This window comes from Porites lutea, chromosome 10, assembly GCF_958299795.1.
Source record: "Porites lutea chromosome 10, jaPorLute2.1, whole genome shotgun sequence".
NCBI lineage: Eukaryota > Metazoa > Cnidaria > Anthozoa > Scleractinia > Poritidae > Porites > Porites lutea.
In genome coordinates, this window is record NC_133210.1 from 4,407,894 (window position 1) to 4,435,704 (window position 27,811).

The 27,811-nt window shown below is 38.8% G+C and overlaps 2 protein-coding genes across 2 annotated transcripts; both read left to right on the top strand.

Moving 5' to 3' along the window:
- Positions 1–24: 24 nt before the first annotated feature.
- LOC140950457 (ras-related protein Rab6) lies at positions 25–8,951 on the top strand. The gene is made up of 7 exons (XM_073399686.1): positions 25–219; positions 380–438; positions 2,613–2,666; positions 2,962–3,067; positions 4,941–5,052; positions 5,908–6,001; positions 7,169–8,951. The coding sequence occupies exons 1-7, from the start codon at positions 156–158 to the stop codon at positions 7,304–7,306; spliced, it is 627 nt and encodes a 208-aa protein (XP_073255787.1). The 5' UTR covers positions 25–155; the 3' UTR covers positions 7,307–8,951.
- Positions 8,952–11,755: 2,804 nt separating this feature from the next.
- LOC140951246 (long-chain-fatty-acid--CoA ligase 4-like) lies at positions 11,756–27,520 on the top strand. Its single transcript, XM_073400478.1, has 13 exons — positions 11,756–12,209; positions 15,449–15,726; positions 16,925–17,176; positions 18,411–18,491; positions 18,620–18,692; positions 19,853–19,911; positions 20,036–20,100; positions 21,868–22,079; positions 23,356–23,528; positions 23,908–23,982; positions 24,075–24,266; positions 25,147–25,422; positions 26,886–27,520. The coding sequence occupies exons 1-13, from the start codon at positions 11,965–11,967 to the stop codon at positions 27,038–27,040; spliced, it is 2,136 nt and encodes a 711-aa protein (XP_073256579.1). The 5' UTR covers positions 11,756–11,964; the 3' UTR covers positions 27,041–27,520.
- The last annotated feature ends 291 nt before the right edge of the window (positions 27,521–27,811 follow it).

Sequence of the window (27,811 nt, forward strand, 5' to 3'; positions counted from 1 at the left end):
TGCGGGAAAGTACGCGTTACGCAAGCGCAGATGCCGTTACATCTTTCGACGTGGCTTCGATCGAAAGTTCAATGATATAAATACCACAAACTTCGGTACTAAAATAAGACCTCCTGAGCTTGCACTATATTGTTGTCTTATTTCTTGAAGAAGCCATGTCGTCGGACTTTGGTAATCCTCTAAGAAAATTCAAGTTGGTCTTTTTAGGTGAACAGAGCGGTAAGTTTGCAGTAGTGTCAACTTACTCATGGAGATCGTAAATTTCAGGGTGTTCGAAAAGTCAGCTGTGAAAAGTGTACTTTTTGGCATAATCAAGTGCCTGCCCAGATTGTGTTTTGAACTCTCGGGCTAAATAGAAGTGATATGGTTTGCTTTTCAGTGGGAAAGACTTCTCTTATAACAAGGTTCATGTATGACAGCTTTGACAACACCTATCAAGTAAGTGTGAGAAATCGATCGGTCTTCTACAAATTTGCAGCCGGCGTTTGATGTTTCTGACATCGATCGCTGGCTTCAAGTCTGTTTATAATCAGTACAAAGCTTGCATTTTTTCAGAATAGTATTAGGTATTGTCTTTCAGATATTCTGCATTCTAACCCTAACGGTCAATATTGCCTTTGGAATTGATAGATTATTGGATCGACAATTTTATTTAATACGAAAATTGAGTTAAAATGCAGCTGTATCACCAGATCATGTAGAAGGTTTGGTTCAGTTGATACAATACTATTTTTTTTCATGAGAATTTATTAGAGTAATGCTCTAAAGTAAACATCCATTTATTGAATTCTGGTAATTTCTCATGGAAGTTTCACAAATTAAACTTTGCAAATTGCAGAAATTTGACAACTCTAAAAGGAAATAAAAATGACATAGATTAGATGCAAATAAGTGGTGATGTAAGAGATGATAATATAGGCTGGTGAACATTATGCAAAAATCATTTCTGCTGTACTTTCAATTTAGCTACCTATATTGGCACCAAATCCTAAAGAGCTGACATCTTGTTACTATAATTATATAAGTATGTGTAATCAAATGGTGACGAGTGAATTAATTAGGGAATAATTTCACTTGCGTTTTGTCCAAATCCTAATAATTTCCCTCGCCTGAAGGCTCGGGAAATTATTAGGATTTGGACAAAATGCAAGTGAAATTATTCCCTAATTTCACGAGTATACCATTTGATTACCTATTAATATCATGGGTGACAAATTACGTTAGCAATCTTGGATTTTTGACATGTTTATCCTGGATCGTATCGATCGAGAACTCCACTCTTTCAAATGTTTAGACCTTAAAATTTTTGGCAAAATACCTGTTAGAATCCTTCTTGATGTTCTCTTGTGTGTTCAGGTTTTCTAAAGCGTCTTTTTGTGCCCTGACATCTTCATTCACGGCATTTTAAAACTTTGTCGCCATCTTGACACTGAGACGTACGGAAGGGTTGCCATGGCAATTTTGTAATTTCACATGTGAAATTACAAATTACCGCTGAAATTTTGCGCCAAAATTAAGGAGTAATTCGTCACCTATGATATTACATAGATAACTTCACTATGATGTCAATTTTACATCATAAATAAGTTCTTTGTTGGTAGTATTATTAGCAGCCTTTTCCTTCCCAGAAACTTGTGAATGAAAGGGTTAAAGGGATGTTTGTGATAAATTGTTGTTTTTTCCTTTGTCCTCTTTTTCAAAAGCAACAAAATATATTTCTCCCTCTTGTAGCAGTTCTTGTCAAAGTACCACATTTTGCCACTATACATTATCAGTGTTGTTAACTCTATTTTGTACACAAAATGAGCTTTTTGTGGGGATAAGACTGATAAGTATGAAGAAAAAAGGCAAATCCCTTATATTTATCACTATCTTATCCCTTTGTCTCTTAAAAGACTGCAAGCAGACGCTTGTTTTTCTTCAAAGTTACTGGGGTTTGACACTTCTGCAATCTACAAGAAATAATGTTGTGAACCCAGGAGGAAAAAGAAGAGACTGCTTCAAAAGCCAGGGTGAATGAATTATGTTTTCCGTGCACAATGAGAAGCTACAATATTGGTTATGCCTATAGCATTATCAAAATAGTCTAGATTTCAAATTTGTACCCAAAAATTATTTGACAATAAAAGGTGATTCATTCCAGCTTTGGTAGTAGTCTCTCTCTTTTCTTTTTTTCCTGTCTCTAGTTGTACATGTGACAATTTTCTTCTATTGCGCATTTCGCATAAAGGGATGTTGCTTGAAGTCTAGTCTCTTAGTAATGTGCTGACTGGCAGTTAAAAAAAGCAAGGGTTCTATGGACATAACTATGTTGAAATTCCAAAGTTTTACTGGTCCTTTATTTCAAATTAATAATCTCAAACCTCTTTCAAGGCTTTGCTCTAAGGAAAATTGAAAGCAGCCCAGTGCTCTGTGTAATCCAGGGTGCCTAGCATATGTTTTATATTTTAAAAAAGTAAGATTTTCTAGTCACCTGGAGGCAACCCAGGAGCAATCATTAGGTGCCAGGGGCCCCTGGGTGCTGTTAGAGCATAGCCTTGACTAAGTAATAATCATTGGTTATTACTATTTATTTTCTATGTTTGTGCTAATTATTGCAACCCTCTTTTCAGGCCACTATTGGAATAGACTTTCTGTCAAAAACAATGTACTTAGAAGACAGAACGGTAGGCTTGTTAAATTACTTATTACTCTATAAAATAGGCAGGACAAGGTTATGAGTTATTTTAATTTAAAAACTGGGTGGTTCTAGTAGTAGATTCTGTTAACCAAGGTGCTTCTTAAGGATAGTTGATGATTTTTATAGTCATAATGATTTTACTACTGGAAAAGGTGACAGTCACTGATTAGAGTTGGCATTTACTTACAGTACCTTATAATATTGCCTTTTGCTTTATGAGCCTCCTACATGTATAACACTCAAGCCTGTTGAATTTAGTTGTTTTTTTCTTGTTTGTTCAGGTTCGATTGCAACTTTGGGACACAGCTGGTCAGGAAAGATTTAGAAGCTTAATACCGAGCTACATACGAGACTCAAGTGTGGCTGTTGTAGTTTATGACATAACAAGTAAATATGTTAGATAGTTTTACTTTGTAATGTAGTTGTTAAATTTTGCTTGACTCATCTGCCTTGCTGTAGAGTCTTTTCACATGACATCATGGCAGTGTTCTCGTTATCAGGTGGTAACCAGTAAAATTTATTGCCTGAAGCAACTTGAAGGTTTACTAAAATTAAAGAAGTAGTGTTAAAAAAAAACAAGTTGTGATCCGATCCGATTCTCACATGCCACAGCTTTTCTTTTTATGGCCACCCATTTTGGAAAGAGAACATTGTAACAGAACAGAGTAGAATTATTGGAATCAACCGTTTCTAAATTGTTGTGTAAAGGTAACAACGGCCAATTTACTTAAAAAAAGGTCTTAAAATGACGGAAGGGCATTTCAGAGAACTTAGCTCATAAATTTCCCAGCAAGGGTGGGGCCATGTCCTGCACTTCACTACCCCCCTGCCCTCAGGAAAGTGCACCTTTGGTACCTTTACCTTAGTGGCTATGAATGGTTCGTAACCTGCTGAGGTAAAAGTTAGGGAGAACACAGCACGGCGACCATATTGGTGTCCCAAAACAATGAAACGGTGGCCATGTTGGTGTCCCGAACCAGTCCCAGTTTTCTCCTTATCAGGTGGTAACCAGTAAAATTTACTGTCTGAAGCAACACTTCTTACTGCCTGCAACCGCTTGAAAGTTTACTAAAATTAAATAAGTTGTTTTATAAAATACGCAAGTTGTGATCCAATCCGATCAAGGTAATGAATGAATATATAAAAATGTACTAAAGTATGCACAGCTTTTCATTTTATGGGCCACACATCTTGGAAAGAGAGCATTATTGAAGACATTATTGAAATCAAATGTTTTATATTGTTGTCTAAAGATAACAGTGGCTGATTTGCATAAAATAGGTCTTAAAATGAGGGAATGACATTTCAGAGAACTTAGCTCCTAAATTTCACAGTGAGGTCAAAGCCATGTCCCTCACTCCACTAGCCCGGGGCTAGTGGATTTTGCTATCGGGCTAGTGAATTCTGTTTTTAACTTGCCCAATGGGCAAGTGATATTTCTTTAGGAATTCAAATAAAAGAAGAACTGTAGTCAATCCTGCTCATCAATTTTTTTTGGCACTAGTTGAAATGACTTTCGGGCTAGTACATGCTAGTTATAGCTTGCCCGAATGGCAAGCTGTAAAACTGACTTTCTTTGCACCCTGCGTAAAAAAAAATTGCTTTGAGCTTTAAACAGCTTCTCTCAACTAATGTTTGAAGGAAATGTATGGAGATCAGTCTCCAGAGTTTTATGTTGATATGGGGGCATAACATGTATATGACACAATTTTTCTCTTTGTAGGTTTTCGTTCTACAATATGTGTAAAATATGTATCCAAAATTTAAACTCCTCAATAATCTTGCCAAACCTTTTTTTTTTTTTTTAAACATATGAATTTGCCTTAAAAAAAATTTCCACCCTATCATGCAACAAAACTGACAAGTGTGAGGTAGCAAGAAGATGCAGAAGCAAAGGCTGAGTAAACGAACTGACTTCACATGATGTCATCAGCCTTTCTTTCATCCTTTACTCATTCCCAGTCTTTTGGACATTTCCAAAGGGAAAAAAAAAACAGACTGTGGATGGCCCAAATTCAAGGAACAATGTGACAACCATTCAGCCAGGTGCCTCCTCTAATAATTTCAAAAGGCTCGACTGAAAATTAAGATCATTATACGTTTCTGGGAAACTGCGTACCTACCTCACCACTAAGCCAACATTTTGCCTTAAGTGAGAAGTAAGTGTTTATATAATTGGCTTAGGGGAGGGGTAGGTGGGCAGTTTCATATAAACATATAATGATCCTCTCTATGAACAGTTTTGGTCATTTATTTCTAGATTATAACTCCTTTCAGCAAACAGCAAAATGGATTGATGATGTGAGAACAGAAAGAGGAAGCGATGTTATTATTATGTTGGTTGGAAATAAGACGGATCTCTCAGACAAAAGGTCAGGTAACTTCCATTTTTTGTTTTATCTTTGTTTTATTGTCAGTCATAATTTCATAGTAAAAAACAAAATAACTAACATTATTTAGAGAGACTACTCTGTAAACTGTAATTTTGCTACTTTTTTTTCTAGTTTTTTACAATTTTTGTAATCTTTCCTTTGTATGTAAATATGAAATAAAGTGTTGTTGTAAAAAAAAAAAAACATTATTTAGAGAGTGTGCCAATTAACAGTTTCAAGAACTTACAATATACAAAACTGTGGTCCACCGCATACCCCAAACTACTATTTGGAGACACTTTGCAGTAAAATACCGTAAAATCCCACATTAAAGCCGTGGGCTTACATAACTTCATAAGGGGTTTTGGGTGGGCTTATAAATGGGGGCTTTCATCCAGAGGGACTTAAAACCAGGGGACTTGAACATGGGATTTTATGGTATTTGACTGTTGAATGTTGTTTTTGGAGAAAGAGGAAATCGGTAGTATTCAGAGAGAAACCGCTGGCATTGATGCCAGGACTTGAAATCAGGGTACATTGGAGGAAGGCTGGTGCTCTCACTGCTGGACCAGTCCTAGCCTGAGAAAACAGCCAACATTTTGCGACCCTACCACTGAAAATTGGCTTCAACCAGTCAGAAGCACTACCCAGATCTGGGTAGTGACCCGTCATCAGTATGGAATTTCTGCTGTCATTCAGACGTCATTTTGTGGGGAAAGCAAAGGTGGCATCGGGAAATGTTGGCAGTTTCCCAGGCTGGGCCAAACCTGCTCAGCTCCTTAATTCTTTAAAAATAATGAAACGGCTTGACATTAAGTGTAATCAAAAAGGGTTTCCCAATTTTTCTTAATTCAGACAAGTAACAACAGAAGAAGGAGAAAGAAAAGCAAAAGAATTGAATGTCATGTTTATAGAAACAAGCGCCAAGGCAGGATACAATGTAAAACAGGTACAAAACAGAAAAATTGTTCTTTAATCTAGTGTGAATGTACTGTTTACCTAAGATGTAGTTAGTAGAGTTGTTTTCCAGTCCAGAAATTTAATGCTGCAGAACCTAGGATCCTGCTTAGGATGGATGACTTTGGGTATAATTTAGGGAAGGGAACAACAAGCTTCCCCTTTGCACTAGCCGCTTTAACATTTTGCTTCCCAGCCCATTGTTTGCTTGTCTTAGTCAGGGCTGTCAATAAGGGCTGGTAGCAGACCAAAACTGCTGGCTAGTTAGCCATCCTTAGCTGGCTACTTTCATCTTCTTCTACCATAACTGCTAACAAAAAATAAGCACCGTCAAATAAAATATTATTATAAAGCATCTGTTTCTCAGATTTGAATGACATTGAATGCATATTGAAACAGGTTTAGATCTGTGGAACGTTCGAACCATGCAATGTTGTGGAACGCCTGGGACGTTTCAACAGCATTGTTCCCAGTTTTGCCAGTATTCTGACAAAACAACATGTGTCCGTAGTGGAAAATACCTCTTGAAAACCCCTGGAAACGTCATTTCCGAGACTCTAATTTTTAAAATGGCCCTAGATATCGTGGCCCTCAAGAACTTGTAACTTTGGTGCAAGTTCCAAAGCCGCCTACTACTCATTATCAGCCTGCTACTTAAAAACGTTTTGACAGCCCTGCTTAGTTTAATATCTTACATGTAGTTAAAAGATGACTCGCCTAGAGAAGTTTTTGTGCAGCAAGAAAATCTGTATGTACTTGTCCCAGATGACCATACAAGACTTTATTCGAACCTTGGAGGGAAAGGGTTGGTTTAGGGGTGGGCCGAGAGGGCCGCGGCCATCCCTTTTCTTTTTGAAATTTTGTATTATTATTAGAGAATTCTCAGAAAAATAAAAAGAATCTATATAGCTGGTAAGTGGGCAAGTGTCTCGGCCACCCCTTTCGGAACTTTTTGGATCCGCCCTTGGAGGGGAAAAGGCAACTGAGCACAACATTGCTGTGGGACAATTTGCCCCTTTAATGTTATATTATTATTTCATTTCTTATTTGGTTTATTTTTGAGGTTCTTTGGCTTGGTAAGCCTGTCTGTTCACTGTCAGTTCAGATTTTTGCATGTTATTAGAACATTCAGTGTGTTATTTTGTGCTTTTATTAATAGCTCTTCAGAAGAGTTGCTGCAGCATTACCTGGAATGGAAAGCAATGCACCAGACAAACACAAAGATGACCTCATAGAAGTCAAACTAAAAGATACACCACAGGAACCCCAACAACCAAGTGGAGGCTGTGGTTGTTGAGGAACTGGAAAGTGGTCTTCCTTGGTGTTAGAGTTTATGATATTTGTTTCTATTAACTCCTCTCTTTAATTTTAAAGTTTAAAGGAAACTCTGGAATGGTATTATTATCAGAGTTTGCTAGTTGAATAAAGGGGAGAAAAAGAAAAGAACATCTCAGTTCTAATACAAGTACTAACTGAGTGTGAACAAGTGAAGTGATCAACTATCTTTAGTTGACACCCACTGGACTCTTGCTAGTGTGTCCTTTACAGAGGTATAATAATCATACGTTTCTGGGAAACTGCCCACCTTCCCCTCTCCTAAGCCAACATCAACACTTACTTCTCACTTAGGATAACATAATGGCTTTGGGGAGGGGTAGGTGGCCAGTTTCCCAGAATAATGATCCAAATTCAGCTGCCCAAAATATACTTACAGGCAAAAGTTCTAATAAAAAAAACTGTCCTTATTCTCTGTCAAAATGAAAATTCTGATGACAACCACAGTCGAATTTTGACCATAACTGTCTACAATATTTAACTTTGAGGAAAATTTAGTTTGTAGTATAGCCTTGGATGATACACTTATTTTATTTCGTGTAAAAGTTGAGTCGGTAATACTGTGAATTTCTGAAAGTAACCTTATCCCCCACTCCAAAAATTCTTAAAAGTGGTGCAAGTTAATAATGCTGAAAGCAGCAAACCTCTGAAAAATGTAAATGCATTTATGGAATGAAATCCTCCCCCTCCCGACAAAAAAGAAAGAGAGAAAGAAAATGTGGATGGCAGTGGCATAATTGAAATGTGCCTTTTATGAAAAAGTTAGTTCCCACCCAGGAAGTTATCAGGACTTTGATACACAAGAGTTCTATTCCTACTGCAAGAAAATCAGTCTCTTGACAACATTTGCACCCGCATTATTTTTAAAATGTTGCCTAAGAGGTTGACGGTTTTTATCCACAAAGATAATAATGAAGCTTACTCCCCTTGAAATAAGCAACCGTTAAAAGCCAGAAACTTTAAAAGTATCATTTACAGGTGCTTTTTTGTTTGAGTTTTAGACAGGAATGTGATGCATCTTTCTATAATATAATTATGTTCCCGAAACAATGTGGTGAGCGCAGCTTATTTTTATGGAATTAACATAAAAAAGTCTTAATCCTCCTTCTATAAGTTAGATTTTAGTTTTGTACTAGTTGTAGTAAATTATCTGAGTGTCTTTCTAGTTCTTTAAATCATCATCATTATCATCCTCCTCCTCCTCATCATCATCATCATTATTATTATAAAAGTTATAATTTATTAATGGTGTAGCATGTTTACACTCCAAAGCTGTGTTAATCCTTCCTTATTTTAATTAAGAAGCTTAACCTGTTCAAGTAGCGTACGTTGCAGACGTAATACTAACCCCAACTAGTAACCAGTAGTTTAGTTTCGTCTGTGTCGCCGGCTACTGTGCAAGTTAGAAATAAAGAGAAGTGAGATGCTGAAGGAATTTGTGTGGTCAAATGCTGCTTGTTTTTGTGAAAACGGAGAATAATTTATTTTGACATTTTCACAGTGAGTCTTACTTCAACTCTCGATCTACTGAAAATAGTCTAGATTCACCAATTAGTGTCAAAAGCCGTTAGAATTTGTTATATATAAATAAAATCTCACTTAATTCAGGTGTTGTGTCAGGTTTATGTAATTTTTCTCCTTTTTGACATTTCAAACTTTCCCCACTCCTATCTTTCTTGTATCTTTCCCAGGGGCGGATCCAGGATTTTTTTAGGAGGGGGTGCACTCGTCTCTTGCTCTACTTCAACACCAATAAACCACATAGTTTTTTTATATTTTTTTTGCAGAATACCAGTTGTATTAGAAAACCGCAGGTCATCTCGGGGGGGGGGGGGGCGCACCCCCTGCACCCTCCCCCTACATCCGCCTCTGTTTCCCAACCCACGGCGGAGCGATGGTATTTACTGTGCCGATTTGCCGTGGTAATTACCTCCGGGGCACCATAGCTGTTCGAAGGAGTAGTAAATATTTTCAAAGTCGAGAAAGGCTAAAACTTTCTGGATAATCGTGCCATTCGTTGAAGATAATCGGAGTTTGTCTACTAAATTTTCTAAGATTTTCGGGGTGTTTTTCACATTTTATTAGGGAGGACGGCGACGGCAGCGAAAACGTCTTCGCGGGGCAGCCTTCTCTGACTTCGCGCCGCACTCTACCACTATCTGAACGCTGGGAACAGGCTACCCAACCGACAAGACGACCAAAGTTCCCCTAAGACATCCGAACAGACGACTAATTTTTGGGGCAGCTTCAAAATAACCAAACAGGCCACAAAAGCTTGGAGAAAACCATTTGAGACACTTCTGACGTATTTAGAAACATCCGGTCGTTGGGTACAATTGTCACCTGAGATCAGGCCATCTCGTCATCTCGTACATTCTCTCATCGAAACGAAACGTAATCTCAGGTTACCGTAATAACGTCCAAAAAAACTTACTCGGCCCAACTTAACATAAAAAAAATTAAACTGGAGTGAAAAAATCAAATGTATAAGTGACACAAAAGTTAGATATTGAACACCGACCAAAAAAATAATTTTTAGGCTATTTTTATCAAATAATTCAAATTGCAGCAAACTTCACCGCGCTTTAGACTCTTTTTCCAACAGTCATGCTAAAATGAAGTAAATTTTAATTGGAATTTAAAAATTTCAATTCTACGTGATGCCTATGAGCAGATGAGCGTAACGAAAAAAAATAAGTACCGGTAATTGCAGGTCAAAGTCTAGACAGACTGTGAAACTGGAGAGCGCCGTACACATCAGCTCTACAAAAACGCCTGCCAGATAATAGTTATCTCGTAGAATTGAAGCCTTTAGATAATTCCAACCTATTAACTTAACCTCAGTAGTCAGATGTTTTTGTAGAGCTGATGTGTAGGGCGCCCCTCAGTTTCAGAGTTCGCCTAGACTTTGACCTGCCATTACCGGTACTTATTTGTCGTCACGCTCATCTGCTTATATCCACTAGGGATGATTATGTAAGGGCTAGACAATGAACTCGACTGCTCTGATCTGTGGAATAAAGTACAGAGTCACTGACGTAATCGTTATCCTTACCCTCCGTGAGCAAGCTCTTTATTTCGCGTGCCTTCCGCCCGTGACATCGCACACACTGTAGACTAGCCTCCCATGCAGGCGTTTTTAGGGGAGCTCCTTTTTTCATCCCTAAGAGCTCCCCTAAAAATGCCTTCGTGGGAGGCTAACTGTAGACAAGCGACGACCGGAAATGCGTCTGCTGTTCGCAGGCTACACACTGTCACACACAGACTTTATTGGTTTCCAAAAAAAATACAAGTTTGCTATACCCTTAACATGAGAGCTTCCTCGAAGGCTAAATAATCTTTTTACTAGTCTGTTGAACAGGAATCCCTCTATCTCTTCAGAAAGTGAGGGTGAGCGACAACCACCCCCCTCCCCTTTCCTGGCCCGAAGACTGACCACGGGATGTTGTTTTCCACGAGAATTGTTTCTTTCAAATTTCGTCAAATTCCCCTGAGACCTTCTTAAGGAAAACAAAACATACAAGTTTAAAGAGGCCTATTGAACCCTAGACTTTCAAAAAAGTCCTTTGTCCGATTTACACTCTTGAGGCCGGCTTGTGGCAAGTCTAATTGAACCCCTATGGAAGAGTCAGGAGACCAATTCCTGGGTGTGGTTCAGTGACCATGACGGCATTTGTTATTTTTAAGAAACAATTTCCTTACGCACAACCCTAAGCGATACCAAGACGGGTAAAAATATTGGCGTTCTGTCCCTCAGGCCAAGGGAGAAATTGATGGGAAAAGGAGAGGAGGCCTTTTCTCCTCTTCACGTGTTCCCCTCGCGGGGAAATTATCAAATAAACTAACCGGTGCCTTCCTCGTAGGCCGTTAGTGAGACCAAAATTTGCTGTCTCTACTAAGACGACGAGAATCCCCGTCACTTGCACATGGGCCCCGCCAGGTGTTGGCGGCGAGCATAAAATCTTTTGAGGTTCAAGTTCCGCGCGTCATGATAGAAACGTTTTAAAATGTTTAGATCCAAACGTGGAGTAGGTTAATTCGCAAATCCCACGTACGTATACTTCTAGTTCGATGTAATCCTTGACATTCCTTCGGAAACTCGGATCGGGACGGTTCTTTTCGAATCATTCACAGGACTACATTTGTATTAATATTTTCTAAAAGAATTATCCTGTGTGACGATTATGATGAGAGAAGTTAGAGTAAAATGTATGGAACGTATTTACTTAGTATTATGTAATATTTTCCCGTTCATTTCCACATGGTATATAGTACTCTGAACTTTGATCGAATTACAATCAGTTTTGTTAACAGGTCATTGTGACGTCACAATAGTGATTAACACCTGAGCAAAGTTCGAAACGGGGTGAACAACTGCAGTAAGGCAAAAAAGTTTTTTCGGGTACTGAATATTTGGAAAAAACCTGCAAAAGCTGCCTTATCGCTGATAATCGTTTGCGTTTCGGTTTTGTTTGGAGTGGAAAAATGTTGTGAGTCGGTGTGGTGATATGCGCGCGCAGGGTGACGGTGGTTCTCAGCTGAGTGACAGGTCATGCGGACTTTGTTCACCCCGCCGCAAGAGTCTTTCTTTTTGATTCACAGTCAAGTCACCATTACAACATGGAGAGGTCGTTGGTGGAGAACGTGTTTCTCTTCAGCCTTAACATAGCCGGCTGGTTTTGGGGAATAATCAGTTTTCTGCCATGGTATTATCTGGTTGGAAGAAAACATTACCGACCGAAAAATAAAGTGCAAGCAAGGCCTGTTGGTCAATTTCCAGGCGCTCCGTATCGATGTGTTGAACACTTCGATTCTTTGGTGACGACTCTTTATGATGGCGCAAATACCTTGGATCAACTATTCAAGTAAGTTTGTTAAGTGACCGGGGAATTAAGCCTAGATATTTATTTTTCACTGCAAGTGAAGTTTTACTTGTTTTTTGTCGGCTATAAAGGTGCGATCCCGTGAAATAGCCCTTCACCATGGAGAATTGCATGTACACGTAATACACTCTAGTACTGGTAGTAGTTTCTCCCTCGTGTGATAAAAAGGTGTAAAGGGGTTTTGATTTTTGATCACGAGGTCGCCGGTGATTTATTTCGATCAGTAATGTGCCTCTTGTGAAACTGGATGTTTTTGCCGTGATATTTGATCAAAGGTTCGGTAGATCTAGAGTCGAAAATGGCAAAATGAACGATAAGTGGTCCAGGGTTAGGCAGAGCTATAGTCGAAATGGCAAATTGTATGAACGCGTTTGTTTATTGCGCCGAGGTGAACCTTTGTTCCATCAACTAGGAATCTTGTGGAACTGTGGAATCGTGCGTTTACAGCACTGTCTAGATTATCTTAACATGCAGCAGGGTTAAAGTACATTCTTTGAGCCGTTGTAACTGTTGTAAATATGAAGGATCAAAGTTCTCGCGCTTGATATCTTTCTTTCTTGCAAGCGACTTGCACGACAAGAAAGTAACATTCGTATCAAGGATCGAACTTCAAATCGTTACCCTGCAGATTCGTCTGTACTACGCAGCTTAGCTTTTCCATTTTTTGCCCGAGTTGTACTTTCCCGAGCGTTCGTTTTATTGCGCACCGTAACGATCGATGTGCTTTTCTCGTCGAAATACATTTAATTGTAACAGAAAATCATTAATCTTCATTTCAGGCCTCGATAGTTCTGCTCTTTCTTGTTAGGTATTTGAAATTGTATTTGTTTTGTATTATTTGTGTGCTGCTCTAGTACAATATTTAGTTGAAAGTCCAACAGTTGAGATGTACATAGTCGGCGAATTGTTAAATGTATTGCTTGCCAAGCACGAAAGTTCTTGTGATTGCCTCGTTAATGAAATTGTATTCAATACAGGCCTGCCGTCCTACCATTTGAATGAAAAATGTTGTTTGTTAGTTTCTTCTGTTGCTGTTGATCGCATTTTGCAATTTTATAAGGGGATACTGATATTTCAGCATTCCTGTGAGGCACTGTATTAATGGTTTCCCCTGGGGGGGTGTGATGGAGGTGTGGTGTGGGTGTGTGGTTTTCTTTTGGCATAGATTACTCCTTTCCAAAACTTTGCACTTCTTTCTGGCATGTCAAAATACCAAAGTCAATCCTTATTTTCAGACCATTTTCACCAAAGTTTAGTACATTTTGGGATAATCTTGAAACCTATTTGCAACTAGAACATCTTATAAACCCTTGTCCCTAAGAAACAAAGTTCATGCCTTTGAACACCCCAGCTTTTAGATTAAGACATCCTTGTACTTTGATCATATCATTTTTCAGAAAAATTGGCCCCTATACATATAAACATGTGGAGACATTTGTCTGGAATTTGAACCCATATTAATCCTTGCTGTTGATATTTCACTTCCTGACCAAAATTTTTTACCCTTTTCGGTATTAGAAGTGAACATGGTTTTTTCTAACTTTGTTTTGGCTAAAACCAGTCAACACGGCTGGAAGGAGCACCTAAAAGTCAAACAAGTTGCCAAGTTTATGAATGCTGATGTCTTGTGTTGAAAATTAGACAGATGTTACCAACAGGGGTTAAATTACGTCTGTGATCCAGCCTAACAGTATGGAATTAAAGCGGCTATGTCACACTGTTTACTTTACTTAAGAAAAAGCTAAAACATCAATTGAATTTTGAAAATAATGGTCCAGTTTTGTTGTTTGAGACTATATTTAGGTATTGAAACTGTTTCCTGTCTTCTGTTGCTACCAGGGTTCGCAAATACGCCAAATTTGGCGTATTTTATGCCAAAATTGTTCAGATGACTCCACAGAGGTTACGGAGGGAGTCACTTTGACTCCAGAAATTTTCGGTAACAAACAGGGAGCCACTTTGACTCCAGAAATTTTTGGTAACAACACAGTTTTGTCCTTACCTTTTTCGCAACAAATACAATTTACATTAATTGTAAACATTGTAAACCTTAATTAAATCATCAAAATTAACCCATTCGCTCCTGGGGATTTTGCCGAAAAACGCGTTTTGAAGCTAGTCGAGTGGTTTTCTGGTCACTGTCGTGCTATAAAGAGCTAAAACTTACCACAAACCGGTTTACAGGTCGTACACTTGGCGGCCTTCTGATCCAGATGCAAAATATCAGCTTGCGAAGTTCGGGCATGCGCAGAAAGCAAAATTTCGACATAGTTTTTGGGTTTAAAAGTGACACAGCAGTCTTGACTTTTACTTTTCGCTTTCTCTCTTCCCTTCTTTTTTCGCTTTTCTTGCCTCATTTTTTTTTCTCTTGCTGGGCATTTAGTAGGCTTCATTTTGGTGGGAAGAGTTTTTAGGAAAGCTTTTAGGATCTTAGGATTAGGTGAAAGGAAAGGTAGGTGGGTAATGGAACAAGATTTTCATGGAGATTTTCAGGTCCTTGTCACGTGGTTTTTTGCTTCTTTCTCCGGTGTCCTTGACTGAATTGTGCTCATTCTGGTATGGTTTGAAAGATCTCTTCACTCTGCACAAGTTAGCGAAGAAAGTTGTCCTTGACCGTTAAAACTGATGACGTCACAAAGGGTAGAAAGGACCTGGATCCGCACGGGCGGTTACGGGTGGTTCAGGGGCGAATGGGTTAAAGAATTATACTGCACAACAAAACAGGAAGAGGGTAAATTACGATCAAAGTTTACTCAATGACCGCCATCATGGATTTGAGCTTTCCAGGTCAGCGGACTGCCACAGCTACTTTGTGTATCCCTCACGATAATGTATACATAGCAGGACCACGTGCTGGGAAGTCTGAAAATGGCTTTTTTCGTTGTGATACTTGACTCCAAATATTCCAAAATGACTCCAAAATTTGTGAAGCAGAAGTCACAGTGACTCCACTCATCAATAAAATTTGCAAACCCTGGTTGCTACGGATGGATAGAATGGACATGGATTGAAACGTGAAAAAATTGGACCAAGTTTTTTAAGTTTTAATGCTTTGTCTGCAAAAATGACCAAAAACTATTATTGATATGGTTAGTGCTCTTTTTCACAAATCTACAGTTAATGTAGTACACTAAGCAATGACTCCACCACAGAGTTGATCTAAAACAGCAATATCCTTGTGATATAGCCCCGTTAAGTAAATAAAATGTTTCTCCCCCTAGGCGTTCGGTTAACTTGTACCCATACAGGAAATGCCTTGGAACTCGAGAAGTCCTTAGAGAAGAAGATGAAGTTCAAGCTAACGGAAGAGTATTTAAAAAGCTTGTGTGTGGAGAATACAACTGGCTGACCTATGCCGAGGTAGATGCAAGAGCAAGAGCATTTGGACGTGGATTAGCTGCTTTAGGACAGCAAGTTAAAGAAAATATTCTTTTGTTTTCTGAAACTAAAGCTGAATGGATTATTTCTGCACAGGGCTGTTTTGCTCAAAATTTCCCAGGTAAAAAATAAGACATTTTTTGTCATTGTGAGTGAATTAAAGCACAATTTTTTGTTCTGTTTGTTTTATTGTTAGTGTTGCTTTTACCCTTTCATTTTACCCTTGATTACTCGAACCATGTTTTAAGCACATGACAAGTTGAAAAAACATATATACTTCAGTCTGAAACCTTGAATTTATTTCAAAACAACTACATATATTCTTTGTATTCCTTTTTCAAAATACCGATAATACCGATCTTACTGCCCTTGAAGTGAAGTGTGCATGTTACTTTCATTCCTTCCGCATCCCATATCCTTATTTCTAGTTATTTGCCTCAAACTCCCGATGTTGTTTACAAGAAATATTTCTTCATTAACATTAAAGGAGAAGTTCATTCCAAAATGGCAGTTTTTTTCTTTTTGCTGACAAAAAGATTAGATTAAGGTAGGTTACTCGCCCAAATTTCAGCTTCCAAAGACCTTTCCAACCGTATGAAATTCTTGTCGAAAGGAGCCCAAAATTCGAGATCCAACGGCCGCCATCTTGGAGAACTCCTAGCAGCTTGGTGATGAGTACTTGACATCAATGCGCTCAACCTGAGTTTGGCAGAAAGATTAAATCACTCAACACTTCCTTTTTTCTTTGTTTTGGATTGTGTTTTTTGTGGTCATGGCTTCTTGTGCAGCTCTGAAATGAAGAAACGAGAAGTTTTGAGTGACTTAAGAAACTTAGGTTGAGCGCATTGACGTCACACACTCATCAGCAGGCTGCTAAGAGTTCTCCAAGATGGCGGCAGTCAGATCTTGATTTTGGGCTACTTCAGACGAGGATTTCATAGGGTTGGAAAGCTCTTTAGAATTAAGTCGAAATTTCGGTGAGTAACCTACCTTTGTATAATCTTTTTGTTGGCGAAAAGAAAAAATCCTGCAATTTTGGAATGAAGTTCTCCTTTAAGTTCCATAGTGCGTAAGAAAGTGTTATTTGCAACATTAGGCTGATTTAGCAACAGAACGGGAATGTCATTTGATGACGGCACACGCAAATCAAACATTTCTGGCTTGACGAATGGAATGGGCACCGGAAGTCTAGTTTAGTCTTTTTCACGTGCTTTGCCGTCTTCAAATGATGTTCCCATTCTGTTGCTAAATCAGCCTATTAGTAAAGTGAACCAGACAGCCAATACAGAGCCCCTTTGATTTTTCTGTTTTCTTTTCAGTTGTTACAGTTTATGCGACTCTTGGTGAGGAAGCCTTAGTTCATGCCATCAATGAGACCGATGTCAGATTTATCATCACAGATGCACCACTACTCAGCAAACTTTCAAATATGATTGATAGACTACCTAAACTGGAACATATTGTCTACCTTGGAAATGTTGTAAAGAAGTCTACCCTGCTTGGTTTCTCAAGGAGGGTGAAAATCCATTCAATCCGTGAAGTTGAAGAGATTGGTGAATCCCAAGGTAAAGGTAAGCGGCTGTAACAATCTTTTCTTCTTAGAATGTTTTTGGAGTTGTCAATGCAGATCCTTTATAGATTTCTTCATGCCTAGCATATCCCCCCTTTTTGGGGCATTGAATTTATTCAATTTCTCTTTTAAAAAGCCCACATCCTACACAACTGAAAATGTGCCAAGGAATTAATTTTTAGCTTTCAATCATTTGCCCGGCACTATATCACCACACTAGTAGTCAGTAAAATCCTCCTGTTGTGTTTTGAAGAACATCTCAAACAAATTTCAACAAGGATCATTTATGATGATAATTTTTTTTGGTGGTTTTTGCAAGTAACATTAAAACTTGAAAAAATTGTTCCAACGTTTTCAAGTTTCAGTCAATGTCAATGCTTGTCATCTGTTGCAGCAGACAACAGAAAATAGTTTCAGTGTGTAAACAAAACTGGACCATTATTTTTGGAATTTGATTGAAATGCAAAGACAGGTTTTAACTTTTTAAAATTTAGCAAATAGGATTACATAGCTGCATTTTAATTTAGGAAGTTGTGGTTGTCCTTAAAAGATTTGTTCCATTTCTTACGCACTTGCAAACTGGAGACTTACTTATGCCTTGTAAAAGAAGAGGTGTGGTTTTTTAAATATTATTATTGTATTATTGTGGAGGCCTGTGTGGCGTGGTGGTTAACACCTCGAACTGTGGATCTGGAGGTCTGGGGTTCAAGCGTCCCCGTTGCATTGTTTCCTTAGACAAGGAGCTTTACTCTACTTTGTCTCTCTTCACCCACGTGTATACAGCTATTTTGAGAAAGGTTGTCGGAAACAGTGCACAGGACAATCCCAAAAGGTATTGTGGGTGGTTTTCAGTTCTGAGTACTTCAAAGAAATTTGAGAGAATGGCACGAGAGGCAATGGATACATGTTTGCGAGTGCTAAAGGAAAGGAACAAAAGTAAGTTCGAAAGCTACAGTGTCAGGAACAGTGAATTGATCGTATCCCATATTACCTTTCGGGATTGCCGTGTGCACATTTTTTCCGACAACCTTCCTTGAAATAGCTGTAAATGGGTACCTGCAACATAGTACTGGGGGGTAACCCTGTGATAGACTAGCATCCCATCCAGGCGTGCTTCATGCCAAGGAAACTGGGATATTAAGCTCCAGCCGTTTGAGCCTTTGGCTCAAACGTGCGCCTTTTAAAAATAATTATTATTGTTCTAGTAATTGTGTAAATGGTTTGTATATTCTTAGCATCTATGGTCCAAAGGGGTCCAACTTCAGATGATACTGCAGTTATCATGTATACAAGTGGCTCCACAGGACTTCCCAAAGGTATGTCATTGTTGCATCAAATCCTTGTGCTAAAAGTGATCCATCTAGCTGTACGCCCTGTGTCTCAGGATATCATTAGGAGAAAGTTTATGTTGGTCACTATTGTCTTTCATTCTTCTCAAAACCAGGTGTTATCATACCTCATGGTTCTTTAGTAGCTGCTATGACTGGAATTGTGTCAAGAGTGCATCCCAAAGTTAGGTAATGTTCTCTTACTTTTATTTGTGTTCTGAGCTATTAATTAGCATGTGCGTCAGTGTGGAGCTTAAGCAATAACAAAGATCACAAGAACGGCAAATCTGGATCTGCAGATCAAAAGAATGTTTCCCAATTCACAACAATTTCTTGTTTTATCTGAGATATATATACCAATAATTGGTATAAGACACCGCACAATACAAAAAAATGGAAACCTTTCTTTTCCTCGCTGGGTCTTGTCTCCTAACTCCAAAAACATAAATTAGTAATATGTGCACCTACTATGAGTATTTATATTACTTTCACCACAAAGAAAGAAAAAAAATGTAAAAATTAATTATAGATTATACTAAGTACAGTAATATATGGAATTAGCACTGCTGTAACGTATTTTAATATTTGTAAGTATATTGCCATGTAAGTGTGTAAATTCGCTATTTGTTTTTTTTTTGTTACTTTATTTGTTACTTTTTTTTCTTTTTATTACTTTATTTATTCTGTGTAATTTTTGTTTCTTTTCTGTGTGTGTTTTACTTGCAATAAAAAAAAAAAAAAAAAAAAAAAAAAAAAAAAAAAGAACGGCGAAAAAGCAATAGCTTTATTCAAGCAAAACGACAACTTTGCCTGTGTGTTACACTTTTTTGTATATTTCTTTGCCATTGTTGGACAACCACCTTGTGAAACTGCCTAATTTTATGTGTTCTGGAGGACATGATTATCAGCTATCTTACCCTTTGATGAATTTTGGACTGGGGATGTATTTAAGAGCGAAATCTGTGGTACAATATTGAGCAGGCTTGATCTGTTAGAATGTACATAAAAATACAGACGGCTATGCTTTTGTAGATTATTTGAATACAAATGTAAACATAAACAGTTGAATCTTCATTAAGTGGCCACAGGCCCTCTATTAAGCAGCCATTAATAATCAAAGTCCCAGAGTAACTGTAAAAGGGAATGGGAAATCAAACCTCTTTTAAGCGGCCATCAAGCGCCTGATACAGTTTGTCTGGCTTCATTTTAAGAATATGATGTGGGAAAATTATATACAGTCCAAGGTAGGAATCCGTCACGTGTTTGTTTCAAAATCAAGAGATGCCTCTGCTTAAGATGATGCTAATTTTTAGACTTTCATGTCTTCCATCTTTCTTTTTTTTCTTCAGTGAAAAAGATGTTTATGTTGGTTATTTACCTTTGGCACATGTACTGGAGCTTGTGGCAGGTAAGAAAGAACATTGCCGAGAGGACTAAATTTGTGTTATTTTATGCGTACAAAGAAAAATAGTCTCCTTTACTTGTGAATGTTACAAGTAACTAACTATCTGTGCCCTTCATTGTTGTTGTAGAAACTGGAATTCTTGCTCAAGGGGCATCTATAGGATACTCAAGCCCCCTTACCCTTTCTGATCAGGTAAAAATGTTTTTATGTAAGATAATCCTGAGGCATTTTCCACAATTTTGATGTCTGTCTGCATGGTTTTCCAGAAAATTTAAAGTACAGTTGAACCTTTTCACAATGGCCACCTTGGGGACAGACGAAAGTGGCCATTGTGGAGAGGTGGCTGTTATGGGGAAGACTAGCCTGCGCGCAGACGAAATTAAACTCTGGTTAACTCCGTCTGCGAAACAGCGCTGAAATCCTTGTTCTGGACTTCCAGCTGTGTACCCAGATTTAAGTACGCACCACGATTGGCCAGTTAAAAAAGACCTTTGTTTTTGTTTGTCGCAAGACTGATAATAGCCAAACAGGTTGAAGGGAAATTCAAAACGTACTTCAGGTAAGTCATGGAGTCGGTTGGGGGTCCAGAACAAGGATCTCTGCGCTGCTTCGCAGACGGTACTAATCAGAGTTTAGTTATCGTCTGCACGCAGGCTAGGGGAAGACTAGGGGTGTTGTATGAAAATTTTTTTAGGGTGTACAACGTGTTTTTTTTCTGCTAAGTTTATGCTTGCTGTGTCCCATAATCATGGAAATCCAATCATATATTATGTATGGAGATAGAATACGTGAAAAGCTTGAATTATGTCTTGAATCAAAATGTTAACGTAACAAGGAGCAAGGTTCGCAACTTTCGCTGTAAGTATCATAGACAATTTATGCTTACTGCTACAGCAGCATAAATGAAACAAAATCAAAATGCAATTGCAGCGATTGATCATAAATGTGCCGTACGGATGTCCATTCTTGACTTTTTCATCAGTCACTGAAAAAACTGGCCGTTGTCGAGAGGTTATTTTCGCCGTTGTGGACATGCGTTAGTGGCTGTTGCCATTGTAGAGAGGTGGCTGTTGGGGAGAGGTTTAAATAAGAGTAAATCTGTTTGCTGGAATGAAATAAAGTGACCGTTGTAGAGAGGTGGCCTAATAGTGGAGGTTCGACTGTACAGGTAGAAAGAGCACAAAAAATAAGTCAACAGCAGCTGATTAGATTGAAAGGTGTGTCTTTCATGCTGCACAGCTGTTTGTTGGTTAGGTGTCAACTTATGTCCAGTCAAAAATACGCTTGTCAAATCCTTGATTGAGCTTGGACATTTTGTCAGGTCATTTGAATTCAGGGTTCGCAAATACGCCAAAATTGTTCAGATGACTCCACAGAGGTTACAGAGGGAGTCACTTCGACTCCAGAAATTTTCCGTAACAAAAACAGTTTTGTCCTTACCTTTTTCGCAACAAATACAATTTACGTTAATTGTAAACGTTGTATTAAAACCTTAATTAAATCATCAAAATTAAAGAATTATACTGCACGACAAAACAGGAGGAGGGTAAATTACGATCAAAGTTTACTCGATGACCGCCATCATGGATTTGAGCTTTCCAGGTCAGCGGACCGCCACAGGTACTTCATGTATCCCTCACGATAGTGTATACATGCCAGGACCACGTGCTGCAAAGTCTGAAAATGGCATTTTTCATTGTGATACTTGACTCCAAATATTCCAAAATGACTCCAAAATTTGTGAAGCAGAAGTCACAGTGACTCCACTCATCAATAAAATTTGCAAACCCTGGAATTGTTTCTCTAATAAAAGATCTTCCAAACAAAAATTGATCTGATGGAAGAACTGGATCTAAACCATGTCAACCCTGCTGTATAATTATAAGGTAGTTGCCTGTTAGTTCACTGAATTTCTCTTGACTATTAATTAATCTTGTCACTTTTCTTGTCTGTCCTTAGTCATCTAAAATCAAGAAAGGAACAAAAGGAGACCTGTCTGTTCTCAGGCCGACCATTATGGGTGCTGTCCCTGCCATTATGGATAGAATACGGCAAAATGTTATGGAGAAGGTCAAGGAGGGTCCCCGCCTTCTACAGCTTTTCTTCACATTTGCATACAGCTACAAGATGAAACAGCTGAGGATGGGCTATGATACTCCTCTTCTTAACAAGTAAGTTCAAGCCACAAAACGTTATGCCCTTATCAACAGCCATTCTGTGGGTCAACGCTGGGGACGTACACGAGTATTGTGTGGGACATGTGGACATTTGCAGCTTTGCTGCCAATTTTTAGCCTGGTATGGTGGATTGGATCACTTTTTGCCCCTCAGTAGCAGGATCCCTGGGAAAGACCCATGGTTTTTTTATGCACATAGCGGAGAAGCGAAAATTATTCAATGAATATTGTCCTGACTCCCAATCCATGACTTAAAAAAGAAGCTGAACTTCATCATAATTATGCAGTAGACGGGTGCACTGAATTTGCTCATTTTTTATCAACCCTTAATATTGCGATGCTTTAACCCATTTGCCCCTGGAAATTGTGTCGAAAAACGCGTTTTGAAGCTAGTTGAGCGGTTTTCTGGTCTCTGTCATGCTATAAAGGGCTAAAACTTACCACAAAGCCATTTACAGGTCATACACTTGGCAGCCTTCTGATCTAGATGCAAAATATCAGCTTGCGAAGTTCGGGCATCTGCAGAGAGCATATTTTTGTACTTTTTGCTTTTTCTCTCTTCCCCTCTTTTTTTCCGCTTGTTTTGCCTAATTTTGTCTTTTGCTGGGGATTTTAATAGTAGGCTTCATTTTGGAGGGAAAAGTTTTTGGGAAAGCTTTTAGGATCTTAGGATTAGAGGAAGGGAAGGTAGGTCGGTAGTGGAACAAGATTTCGGTCAATATTAGATGTTTTTTACTTTTTCTCTGGTGTTCTTGACTGAGTCATGCTCATTCTGGTATATGGTTTAAAGATCTCTTCACCCTGCACAAGTTAGCAGACAATGTTGTCCTTGACCGATAAAACTGATGATGTCACAAGTGGTAGAAGGGACGAATGGGTTAAAAGAGTTATTTTCATTTAACCAAGAGAAATTTATTGCAGTTTTAAAGTTACGAGTTGCCACAAGGGGAGGGGTGGTGGTAGCTTTTTGTGCAGTACAGAGGTGCATCCTTGTTTAAGGAAACTCAGTTGTTTATGAATGTTCACTTTTGCTGTAAAATAATGGAACATAAAAATAGTACCATGTGAAAGTACTGCTCAGGAGGTTTTCTTTGAATGGACATGCCCCAGAATTTTGTGCACAGACTCTAAAATTTGAACCACCTTACAATACTCTTTTGTTCACTCTGGAAGTGGAAGAGCTAGAACATTAGAAAGCATTTTTTAAAAATTTACTTGGTGCATTTTTAAATATTAAAATTTTCCTTGACATCAATTTTTTCTTTGCACAGGTTCATCTTCTCCAAAATGCGTAATCTTCTGGGTGGGCGTGTAAGGCAGATCATAAGCGGAGGTGCACCGTTGTCTGAGGATACTCAGTTCTTTATGAATGTTTGCCTTTGCTGCCCTGTTGGACAGGGTTATGGACTTACTGAGACATGTGGAGGAGGAACTGTCTGCCATGGTATGTTACGTAACTGTGTCAGTGTTGGGGCATCAAATTAGCCAAAAGTCTATCAGGATATTGAACAGGGTTTAGAGTTTGAATGACGGGATTGAAGAATTCTTGAAATCTACAAATTAGTCGCAATAATTTGTTTTAGTTTTCGTTAAGTAAATGCCACTTTATTGAATTGTGTGGTTAAGTCATGGGAAAATAACCTGACTGAGCACAAAAGCAGTTGCAGCACGTGAGATCAGCAGAGGTCGGTCATCTCTTTTGAAATGCCCTCAACTCAGGCAAATACATGGATTTTAATCAATAAAGAGGGAAATGTTATTTGAGACAAGAAAAGCATCATCACATTTACGTTTTTTCTTTACACTTTTTTGTTTTTTTTTAGCCTGGGATAGAGCAACAGGCCGTGTGGGACCTCCAATTTGTTCATCAGAAATTAAGCTTGTTACCTGGGAAGAAGGTTAGTAATAAGACAAACAATTTATAAAATGGTTCTTGGCCAGAAAGATAATAAACACAACAGACTTTCTTCTTTTATTTTGATTTTTTTAGGAAATTATTCTGTCCGAGATAAGCCCTATCCTAGAGGAGAGATTGTCATTGGAGGTCCAAATGTAACTAAGGGTTATTTCAAGAATCCCAAAAAAACAGCTCAAGACTTTGAAGTAGATAGAAATGGCCAGCGCTGGTTCCACACTGGAGACATTGGCGAGTTCCACCCTGATGGTTGTCTTAAGATTATAGGTAATAATGTCCTTGATTTGATTTTGTTGGAAATACCGTTTACTTCTGCTTAGAGTCTCTGGGCTTATACAACTTCATGACATAGCAGTGCTGATTAAAGCCTTATAGTTGGAATCTCTCGGAAGTGGCTGCAACCATTTTTTAGGATGACAGTTTCAGAAGTTTCCATTTTTTTAACCTTCTTTAAGCCACCAACTGATACAATGGTCTGATCTTTGCGTTTGCTGTGTGAACTGCATTAGTCAGAGTATGAGAATAACTTTAAGAAACAACATGGATTTACAATATATTGTGAACTAACAATTGCATGTAGTACATTCTCTTCAAAACATAGATGTGTCTGGACTTTTGCTTCTAAATTACCTCCCACAGTTGGAATGTCGTAAGCCACCACCCTTCATAAGTGACCACTAACTCTTTGCATTCTGGGTGGTAGCTTACAGCTGGGTTGACTGTAAAAATATTCTGCCTCCCTTGAAATAGGATACAGCTCAGAGATGTTATATTTCATCAGAGGGTTAGTACTTACCTGATAGGGAGATGTGGTTCTCCGAAAAGGCAAACCCCTTGTAGACTGATATGAGCAATTACTGATGTATATGTCATGCAGTCACAGTTGGGATACCATAATACAAAAGAATAGAATATAAAGCGTACCACATGTGCTCTTTCAAACATTGGTGGAAGGAGGCTGTATCAATTGGCAGATCTAATAAGTACAATGGGTGGGAAAGTAAGAAAGCTCCATTGGCTTGTGGACCAATGGGTAATTTAGTTCCTCTAGCAGCTGCTTCCAGACTGGACTAGCTCTTACCATTAGGCATAGTTAGGTTCCTACTCTCAGAAGGAGTTAAATGTAACTGAACGTGTATTTTTCTAGACCGCAAGAAAGATCTTGTGAAGCTCTCGGCTGGAGAGTATGTTTCCCTTGGAAAAGTTGAAGCTTCCCTCGCACAAAGTCAATATGTTGAAACCCTCTGTGTGTATGCAGAGTCTGGTTACAACTATGTGGTGTGCTTGGCAGTGCCACGCCCTAAGCAGCTTAAGGCATTAGCTGTTTCCCTTGGTATCATGACTGATGATTGGGCTGAACAGTGCAGAAGTAAGACCATCACAGATGCTGTGCTAAAGGACCTCCAGGCTCTTGGCAAAGCTTGTAAGTATTACAGTAAGGTGGAAAGGTAAAGGCGCCCACAAGCTAAGGCCTAAACAGCCAGAGCTTATCCTGGTTTCCTTGACATAATGCACCTATCAATGTAAAGTGGCGGGGGGCAGGGCATGGGGTGGGGATTTGATTGTCTTTGTTGGCCCTGGGGTAGGGCATTTGACTGATCTTGTTCTCCCAGGGGAGGGGATATCTGAATCTTTCTTCGCCCGACGTGGAGATATTAGACTGCCGACTCGGACGAAAAAGACTGAGACCAAACATGTTTCCCGCTTCCACGCTTCATGCATGCGCCGTACGGTTTGAAAAGACTAGGAAGTCATGGAGGCTAATGAGAGCAAGGGAAGGCTGAGTGGATTTCACTGTTTTGTCCTCAAATTTCGGTAGTCTTAGAGTATTTTTGATCACTTGAACCTCTTAAAATACTGTGGTATCAAAGTAAACGGAAGTAAAGAGAAACCAAGTCGATTTTTGCAAGTACAATTGATTAGTGTATGGCTCATTCACTACAATCACTATAAACTTGTAAAACTAACTTTCTTTGTACCCTTTACTAAGAACGGTGTATTTAAACGTACAAAATGTGGACTTGCTCTAAAGGTTTATGCATTCTACACAGTGTAACACGGATTATGGTTAAAACATATAATTGCAGCTGTAACAGGAACATGTATCTTTGGTGATGCAGCAACGTTTATAAAAGATTGCAGAGTTTTATTTGGAGATATTTTTATTGTGCCTTTCTTGGGTTCTGCCTTGGGATTGACAGCAATGTGCAGCCTGGGGTGGGGAAATTTGGTTGCATTTGACTGGAATGATTTGCCCGTGGGCAGGGAATTTGACTGCAAATTTTTGAAAAAAGTCAAATCCCCACCCCATGCCCTGCCCCTCCCCCCCCCACTGCTGGCATTACATTGATAGGTGCATAAAGCATGCCTGGGAGTATTGCTACTCCCCCTAGATGGAATACTAGTCCATCGTAGGTTTATCCCCGCGCTGTATGTTGCTGGTACCTATTTATACGCATGGGTGAAGAGAGACAAAGTGAAGTTTCCTTAATTTTGATGTAAATGTCTTCTAAGAAATTTAATCCATTCAAAGATTTTCAATCTGACCAAATACGGAGAAGCTCTTGTAAAATATTGCCTGTCATTACCCATGCAGAAATGCCAGTTTGAATTTGACACTTGTTATGGGATCAGCCAACGGATTTCGTTAATAGAATCTTGGGGGTACGCTTGACCTGGCTTGACTGTGAGGGTTAAAACGAGCAGGGTACTGGGGCCGAAATGCGTCCCGCAGTTGTTTCTGGGATGGTTACTGGGGATGTGCCAATCAGCTGTTGGTCAATTTTTTCCCTGTCCCTAGTAACAGTCCCAGAAGTCTTTCGGCCCAGTCTCCTAATTTTTAAAGTGGCAAATTCTAACTCCCAGCGTTGCTGTGGTCTTTTGCAGTAAGACTTGAGAAGTTTGAGCTCCCTCAGCGTTTGACACTGGTCACAGAACAGTGGACGCCTGAAACTGACCTGGTTACTAATTCACTCAAGCTAAAGCGCCAGAACATTACAAACTATTACAGGGCTACTTTGGATGCTATGTACAGCCATTGAACTTCCCAACAGTTCTCAGATCAGAAGGAACTATTGTTACACTCAAGGAAAACAGTTTTCTCTCAAGCCATCAGAATCTTGTCAATTGCAGGCTAATAGAACTGTGTGAAATTCAAAATTCAAATTTGAAGTCCCTTGAGATGTTTAACAGTGCTCACCTGAATTTGCCAATCTGGGGAATCTTAAAATCAGTGTTAAAATTCGAAACTATTCGTTCTGTGGGGGTACTGTGGAGAAAATAATGCCATTTTAATAAATTCCAGCTATTACACGGAACTTAAATTTTACCAAAAAAAACGTAAAGTGTGAGAAAATTCATATCTGGTGCAACATAGCTTGTTTGGTGACGTTGGATCTGGATTCAAAATATGGTTTACAAATCGTTGGCAACACAGGCAATGTTATGCAGATGGTGCAACTTGTATACAGGTTTCTCAGGAACATTTTAATTACTAATAAAGTCACTGAGATTTGCGACCACTTTTGTGTAATTATTGCGTATGGGTTGAATAGCTAGTCCGGGAAATATAACTGCGTAATTTAACAATTAAAGAATGAGGCCGAGTATCTTATGAAGAATTATTATGGAGATCGAGGAGGGTGTTATCCGTCGACGCCGTAGGCCAAGGCGGATAACACCCTCCGAGATCTCCATTATCCTTCATATGATACGAAAGCCGAATTCAATAATTGTTTTATTATTCATTCAAAATAATTCATAGTTTAAAAACATAGCCAAAACATGCTTGCCTTCATAAATGTTAAGTTCAT

Excerpts from the sequence above, each read along its gene's own strand:
- LOC140950457 (XM_073399686.1), top strand. The coding sequence starts at position 156 with ATGTCGTCGGACTTTGGTAATCCTCTAAGAAAATTCAAGTTGGTCTTT. Across the intron at positions 2,667-2,961 it reads TGTACTTAGAAGACAGAACG|GTTCGATTGCAACTTTGGGA; the intron begins GTAGGCTTGTTA and ends TTGTTTGTTCAG. Across the intron at positions 6,002-7,168 it reads CAGGATACAATGTAAAACAG|CTCTTCAGAAGAGTTGCTGC; the intron begins GTACAAAACAGA and ends TTTTATTAATAG.
- LOC140951246 (XM_073400478.1), top strand. The coding sequence starts at position 11,965 with ATGGAGAGGTCGTTGGTGGAGAACGTGTTTCTCTTCAGCCTTAACATA. Across the intron at positions 15,727-16,924 it reads TTTTGCTCAAAATTTCCCAG|TTGTTACAGTTTATGCGACT; the intron begins GTAAAAAATAAG and ends TTTTCTTTTCAG. Across the intron at positions 25,423-26,885 it reads CCAGGCTCTTGGCAAAGCTT|TAAGACTTGAGAAGTTTGAG; the intron begins GTAAGTATTACA and ends GGTCTTTTGCAG.